The sequence below is a fragment of the Pundamilia nyererei genome, unplaced genomic scaffold (assembly GCF_000239375.1).
Source record: "Pundamilia nyererei isolate P.nyererei 1_Seehausen unplaced genomic scaffold, PunNye1.0 scaffold00192, whole genome shotgun sequence".
In the NCBI taxonomy this organism is placed as follows: domain Eukaryota; kingdom Metazoa; phylum Chordata; class Actinopteri; order Cichliformes; family Cichlidae; genus Pundamilia; species Pundamilia nyererei.
This window is the reverse complement of record NW_005187593.1, coordinates 548,747-557,044: the sequence shown is the minus strand read 5'-3', so window position 1 is coordinate 557,044 and position 8,298 is coordinate 548,747. Positions and strand designations below refer to the sequence as shown.

General features: G+C 36.8%; 1 protein-coding gene across 1 annotated transcript in view; it reads right to left on the bottom strand.

The window, feature by feature from the left end:
* Nucleotides 1–8,298, bottom strand: part of nrip2 (nuclear receptor interacting protein 2) — a 46,607-nt gene that overhangs the window by 7,364 nt on the left and 30,945 nt on the right. The window contains exons 3-4 of the mRNA XM_005747252.1: nt 2,849–2,931; nt 1,090–1,196 (exon numbers count right to left, since the gene is read on the bottom strand). Coding sequence (XP_005747309.1) covers nt 1,090–1,196; nt 2,849–2,931 — 190 coding nt within the window. The remainder of the gene's footprint in view (nt 1–1,089; nt 1,197–2,848; nt 2,932–8,298) is intronic.

Here is an 8,298-nt window from a genome sequence, read left to right as displayed (position 1 = left end):
TCCATTTGATTACATTTTGTGTGATGGATTATGCAGAAAAAGTAGAATTGGGCTGAAAGATCTATCGCTTTATCACCTATTCAGGTTGTAAATCGTGTTTTTAAAAAGTAACTAAGTAACTAAGTAATTAAAGTAACTTGACCAACACTGGTTATAACCTTGTAGTGTATTGTAAAACTGTCTTTTAGTACTATTATCTGCATTTAAGTGTAAAAAGAAATTTTCCATGGTTCCTAGTTGCATTGTATTGTGCAAAGTATCAAAACGTGAAGTAATTAGGTGACGAGCCTGTAAAAATGCAAAAGAAATCCATTTGATGTATTCCATATTTCTTTTGGACCTGCTCAAAAGACATACAAACATTCCCATTAAACACATCACCCACCACACGTATTCCTGCACCAAACCATCTCTGAAATATTACACTTTTCATTCCCGGTGTAAAGTGCCGATTATTTATAAAAGGTGTTAGATAACTCAGTATAGGATTACTTTCAGTGTATTTATTCATATCACGCCATGTGTTTAAGTAAGTATCAATCATTACTTTGTTATGTTTTTTAATATATTTACTCACTAGTTCGCTTAGGAGATTAAATGGCGAACATGTCCAGGCTTCTAGGGGGTTCTCTGTCTCTTTTAGATATGCGTGGATCCATTCATGTATAACTCTACTTTGACATGACCAGTTATACAGCAAAATGTTAGGAAAGGCAAGACCCCCTTTATCTTTGGGCAGCTGTAACGTTTTCATACATAATCTGGGTTTCTTACCCCTCCAAATGAACTTTGACAGATCTTTTCAATTTCTTTTACAATTTTTTTGGTAAGAGTTATTGGGAGCATTTGTAAGGGATATGAAAGCCGTGGCAACACGGCATTTCTATTCCTTAAAAACCATCGTGCCAAAAGTTTAATAGATTTTGGTGAAATTTGCTCCACACTTACCTCCACCCACACACGTGAGACCTTCAGTTCTCATTTATTGGCATCAAGAGTTCATACACAGCTAATGTTATCCAGTTTAAGTCAGCGGTGCACTTTAAAAATCTTGAAATGGTATTCATGATTTCACTGTGATATTTTTACCTTTAATGTAAGCTGAACACTGGACTCTCTGTGTTCCCAGCTGCAGCTGCAGCTCCGTCACCGAGCTGTTCACGTCGCATGGTGAACTGGCCTGTCTGGGCACCAGTCTAGCAACACACACAGAGAGACGCGCACACACACGACGACAATGAAGAATATCTTCATCAGTCCAAAAACAGCCTTTGTGGGTGTATCATGTCAGTACACCTACCTACAGCAGCTTCACCTCACAAAAACAAAGTGCATCTGATTTTTATTAAAATGTCAATCAAAGGTTGGTGCTGCTGGGATTTTATTAACTAGGATCATAAAAAGCAACAGAGGAGCAGATTTTCACATTCACGTACTCGCAGACAAACACTTGTTTACGATTTGGAAAATGAAGTTTGCCGAATTAACGATCAAACGTTTTTTTTCCTGTGTAGCAGTGGAAGTACTGAAAACTATCACTGAAAAAAAATCTTCAAATCGAGAGCATTCAGAGGGAGGTTCTGTAGCCTCTGCACTCCTTCAGTCTGTTGTACAATATCACATTTTAGCAGCAATACTTTTGACACAAATATAATTCCAATACATAAAATCAAGAGAAGCACTAACAGTTGCGTTTAAGAGTGAATGTTAGAGGATTTCCACATGTGTAATGCAAAGACAAGTCAGAGGATTGGGACTAAAATATGTAGCCTTAAGAAAACCGCTCATCAGTGAGGCTAATCAGAAAAAAAAGGCTTCAGATTCTTAGGGAACATAACTTTTACCCTGTTCCAGAGTGATTGGCTCATCAGGGAAAGAAGAGAAGTCGATGACATGATGCTCCCAGCATGCCTGGTGCTTAATGAACAAGCCTGTGGGAGCAGTGTTATGATCTGAGGTTGCTTCAGTTGATCAGGTTTAGGTTCAGGTTTAGGTTTAGCGATCTAACTACCTGAATAAATGTATGACCATGTTCTTCCATCAATTGATTTTTTTTCTTCCCTTATTCCTATAACAATGCAAGAATTCACTTGGCTCCAATTATGAATGAGTAGTTCAGGGAGCAAGGATTGAGTCTGGACCATAACCTCACTGAGTCTTTGGGATGTGATGGAGAAGTCTTTGCATTGAGGTCCAACTCTCCCATTATTAATGCAAGAGCTTGGTAAAAAAAATTAATTAGACTCTGACAGAAATAAATGTTGCGACATTGAAAAGGCCCGTTAAAGCAATGCCATGGAGAATTACGCCGTCGTTAAAGCTAAAGATGGCCCAACAAAAGAATCTGAGTATGTGCTTTTTGTTTTTTTAAACTGTCTCTCAGCGCTAACCACATTCTACACAGGCATGCGGGTATTAACCTGAACTTTATCCACATTTGGCAAACTCATGGTGTAAACGGCTGCACAATATTTGTAGGGATAAAATGTAACTTTGTCATAGAACTGACTCCTTACTTTAAAATGGAAATGATTTTCTTTTTCTTAAGGAAAATTACGAAATAGCCAGCAGAAAAAAAAGATCTTTATTATATATTTGAAAGTTTAAAGACGACATTAAGATCACATCTTTAACAATCTGGAGAAACTTAAGAGCTTTATGTTGTCATTCAGATTTCTCTTTAAAGCTCATTTATTTAAATCTACTTCTTCTGTGAAGTGTCCTTTCTTCTATCCTTGGTTACTTTTTGAATCACTTCAGTATTTGTACTGAGCTGATGTGTTTCTCAGAATAAATTAAGATGCTAATATTAGGTGCATGTGCAGTGAGTGTTTAGAGTGTTTCTTACCCCAGCCTCTGACAGCAGGAGGTGGAGATGTGGTTGTGTTGGCTGCCGGTGTTGATGGATGCCTTGACTTCAGTCTCGCAGCACTGTGGGGAGACAGAGGGGTGATTTTTGGTGTCACAGTGTTATTTTTTACTGCTTCATTTTGGGACCAGTGCATGCAAGGAAACCAGCCAGCATGAACAGCACATTAGCACATTAACTATGGAGAGCGTATAAAGAACGCTGATCTCTCCTGTTTTGAATGAATCTTTTTGGCTGCCATATGCTTACGACTGCCAAACTGAAAAAATAATTTCAACTCTCAATCAGGTTGGGTTGTGCAAACAAAACAAATATTCCAGTAGTGGAGTATTTCTAACTCCACTGTTGTTTTTTGCTATTTTGTCTGCTTAGCTTGCTCTGTACTGACTCTCCGTTGCTGCAGGTGTTTAGCTTTTTCATACAGTTAAAAATAAACCACCCAGATTATTCTTCATTACCTCCATTACAGGTCTTGAGGTGTTAACCATTAGCTCTATATTAGACTCAAATTGCTGACAAAAGATCTCGGTTCCTCAGTTTGGACAATGATTTTTTTAGAAACATGCATGGAGTGCAGATTTAACACATTGGCCAAGCAACTCTCTGTGTGGAGAGCAAAGTATTTGATGTGGGGGAAAATATACAGTTCACAAACTAATATCCTTCAAGTTAGAACAACAATATGAAAATTATGAGAATTCCAAAAAACAAGTCATGGCCCCCAGATTTTTTTCCTAGGGGCCTTAATTTTTTTTTTCAGTACATATGCCACTTTGAAAACACATGGACCCACCAAAGTCAGAAGGACAATTTCCCAATTTGGGAAATAGGATCATTTGATTAGAATTTGAACCTAACTGCTCCAGCTGTTGCGCCAATTCTTTAAGATGGTTAAAAAATATAGTGTTGTTCTATTGTTTGAGTTACTCTATATGGACAAAAGTACTGGGTCTCCTATACATTGCACCTGCATGCGCTGCCTTACAATGGAAACCTATGTCAAGACGCTGCCAGCACAATTCCTTATGCTGATATTAATGCCACAGAAAGTTTGCAGTCACTGAGTAGGCAGAATGCGGGTGGCTTTTATATACTGTGTGCACCTCAACACCGTGAAACCCCTCACTGTACATGATCTACTGTTTAATTACTGAGGTGCTACTTTGCAACAATACCATTTAAAGTTGATGGTGGAATATCCAGGAGGGAAGAAATTTCACAGACTTACTTTTTGCAATGGTGTAATAAGCCAGCAGTTAAAAAGGCTACTGTAGCTTAACGGTAGCTAGCTTAGCAGCTTGGGTCAGCTAACACATCTGAAGCTTCTATGCATAAATGTTTATACATGCAAGAATAAAATAAGAAAAATATCATGTTATTATGTGCCCAACAAAAATGCAAATGAGTGAATTCCCAATGTATCAATATAGTCTTTTAATCATCAAACTTTTGTCCTGAAAGTACATGTTACATGCTAATGTGAGGTTTGCCCTAATTAACATTGACAGCCTGTTTTATCTCATATTTTCTCAGCTGCTTGTAGTCCACTTTAAGCGCTTTTTTATATTTTCTTGTAGTATTTATGCTAACCTAACTCACCTGGCGATAGATTTATATTATTACATAGATTTATATGAACAAAGTTGCATCCTATACCCACCAAAAAGGGCATTTAAGTACATTTCCTTATCTGATTTTAAATCCAGAGTTTTACAGTAGCAATGCAAGCAGGCGTCTTTTGGCCCAATTTCCACTGACATTTGTACTTTTCTTTATCTCACGGGTGCTCTGCTGCCTGCAGGGCGCCTCATGTCACAAAGACATGTTTCATCTTTTGCCAGCAGATTGTAATGGTTTATTAGAACTGCAGTCTGCAAAGGCCTCTTCCCATTCAGCATCCTCTGAGGTGATTTCATGCAACATGTCCATGTTTATGGAAAGAAAGCAAAGTACTGGATTAATGAGGTACATACAGAACATATGGCAGCTCTGCATGTCAGAAGCAGTGTGCTGGCACCACCTCCATAAGTGAGCATCAGGCTCTTTTTAGGTATTTTCCACCATAAGATGCAGATATATATCAAAGATTCTCGGTGTATTTATAAACAGATTTACTTTCAGATCAAGTAAAGCTTTAGTAGCAGAATCTTTGGGCAATTTCCAGTCATCAACAATCTGAAATATAGTCATCTGTTTCATCTCTCTTACAAATCTAGGACAGTCAGCTTGAGAAAATAAGGCATTTAAAAACACTCGAATGGTTAGTTTCTATAATTTGCTGATGTTTTAAATAAAAAGTATAACTAAAAATACTCAGTACAAGTTCACAGGAACACAACATCCTGCATTTTTTAAATTGTATCTTGTAAATAAGGAGTCAGTATTTTAATGTCATGAAAAGAGAGTCTTTCTGTTTTAGATATTGGGCATATTTTCAAACATCCAGTGTTCTCTTGTCCTTCTCTCCTCGTTATCTCCTTTATAAGTCAATACCTTATCTACTTGACCCGAGGATATTCCCCCATTTGGAAGTAAACACGTTGATTTTCCATTTACCTTGTTTTGATCCCTCTCAGTCTATGCAGACCGAGCTGACTGAGCAAGGCTTCTTTGTCCTCACTGGCTTATCAGCAGACCCACAAACCTGCTCTTTTGTCTCAGGCCGGTAGTGCAATAATCCCTCCCCATCCCTGAGGTTTAAAAATAGCAGCCAAACAAGTAACTAAAGAACAGTTTGCATTTAATAAGTTGATGATAAAACCCAGCAAACGCACACCGAGTAATGGGTGAAAACGCTGAATCCACTGAAAAAGTGGACTTAGAGAAACTGTGTGATATTCTCCCACAGGGATGAGAAGCTGTTTGATCTCTGTATTGATTTCTTTCAAAGGATAAAATACAGTTATGTCCTTGGTGTTATGCATGGCCACAATTCTCCAAAATTCAAATTCAAAAGGGCAAAATATTATAGTATCAAGCCAACGGTTATAGACAAAGTATGAAATATTCTGCCGCATGTGTTACTACAATTAAACTAGAAGGAACAATAAATCCCGTAGTGTGTTACTGTGCCTTTCAGTTGTTTCCAGTCTATGATGGCTATGGCACTCAAGCTAGAAGACGCTGTAAAAGTTTTGAGAAGCCGCTCTTTCTTTATGTTTTGCTTCTAAACGAGCCGGACTTTCTTGTAATTTCTTTAAGTGGTCTTGAGCAACAGTTCTTCAGGCTTTCTCAGGGTCTTTCACTAATTTTCAGTCCAGTCCTTGTACCTGACCAGATTAATTTTACTTGGTCTAAAAAATAATTTTAAAAAATGCACCTAACTCAAGGGATAAACCACTGTTGTGTATACATAAAACAAAAAACTTAGGAAAAAAATCTATTTTAAGTTTTGATCATTTTTCCACGTGACAAAGGATCCTAAACACACTGCCAATGCAGTAAAAACAAACCTGGATAGAAAAAAACACAATGGAACAAAGTCATGGATTAGCCTCAATCAGAGCTTCGTCCTTGGTATTATTGAAGCAGTGTGGGATTGTCTGAAGTCATAGCCTGGAGAACTATAACTGAAGACTACTTAAAAAATGAGAGTAAAGCTGCCTGAAAGAGTTCAGGCTGAAGAATAAAGGTGGTTTAACCAAAATATTGACTTTCAAACTCATTATAATGGCACTAACTCTGCGTTTGTCTTGTATTTTATGTTTCCATTTTTGTTTGCACATTTCAAAAAAATTGCTGCACGCATTTCCAATTTTTCTGGCAAAATACAAAGAAATGAGGGACGGCTCAAGACTAGTGTTAACTGCACAGTATACAGACTCATCTGTATCCAGATGTGAGTGATTCATAGTGGGAGGGTATTTTCTTATCCTGTCCTTTAGGCTTTTGGAAATTTCCAGTTTGCTGGTTTATTGTTTATCACTTAGTTTACATGTGAATTTTAAACACAAAGAAAGATGAGAGATGAGTTTTTGAATACACAGCAATGGGTTGTCAAGAACACCACCAAATCAATCATTGGGTATTAAACTGGATGAAATAGTTAAGTCCTGTAATTGCAATGAAACAACACCTAAATAGAATAGAATAGAATTCAACTTTATTGTCATTGCACATGCACAGGTACAGGGCAACGAAATGCAGTTTTAAAGGGTTTTGATGCAGTAGTAAGGGGTGCAATTAAGCCGACTAAAGTCTCATTTGGTTTTTTTTATTAACTTACAGACTAAATGAATTCCTTTATGCAGTACTGGCTGTCTTGGCTTGATGTTACAAAGCTCCATTTAATGATCTACTTAGTTCATTGTATTTCAGACACAGAAGCCCAATAAACTGCACAATAATAAATATCACTATAATATTTTCTATCACATGAAATAAAAAATAAACAATCTGTGCTGATGTTCATGGACCAAGAAGTGCAAATTGTTTCAGTAAACCTGACACTGTAGTTCCAATGCCTGATCTTAAAAAAGTAATTTATTATTATTATTTTAAAAGGTATTAAAAACAATAGAAATGAAGTGTGATAATGTGTAGTACTTAACGTGGGTGAGTGAGGGAGGTATAGGGGTAAATACTGGTTTCAGCAAATATTCTTTGACTGTTGCTCGTGTGTCTCAAATTCTGTAGCTTTGTAATGATCATGAATCTTCAAAGAGGACTGATGGCTTGGTAATTTGGGGCTTTTAATGATTTCTTTGAACTGTTCTTTATCCAGGGTGAAATCATTGTACAGCATACATCTTTAATGGCTTCAAAAAAGTAGAGTTACTAGCACAACTTTGAATTTATATTAGACTTTCTCTCATTCACACAGGGACAAAAGTATACAAATATATACATTTACTTGCTTAAATCTCTTAATAAGTGGTGGTGAAGGTTCTGCAGTGTCTTTTAACTTGACAAGGCCAATGTCTGTTAACTTCTTCTTACTGATTACAATTGACTACAGCTGATAGTTTCTCTTTGCCAGCATAAGAAGTATTTGTTTGACAGCACTCATTAGATTGACCAATACTCAGTACAATGGGAAACTCCAAGGAACTCAGTGAAGATCTAAGAAGGAGAATTGTAGATTTACATAAGCTAAGATGGTCTAAGCAGTGTTGGTCAAGTTACTTGAAAAAAGTAATCAGTAACTAATTACTGATTACTTCCCCCAAAAAGTAATCCCGTTACAAAAGTAATTAATTACTTAGTTACTTTTTTAAAAACATGATTTACAACCTGAAGAGGTGATAAAGCGATAGATCTTTCAGCCCAATTCTACTTTTTCTGCATAATCCACAGTGTTGGGGAGTAACGGAATACATGTACCGCCGTTACGTATTTAAAATACAAAATATGAGTAACTGTATTCCGTTACAGTTACCGTTTAAAAAGGTGGTATTCAGAATACAGTTACTTTGTTGAAATAAATGGAT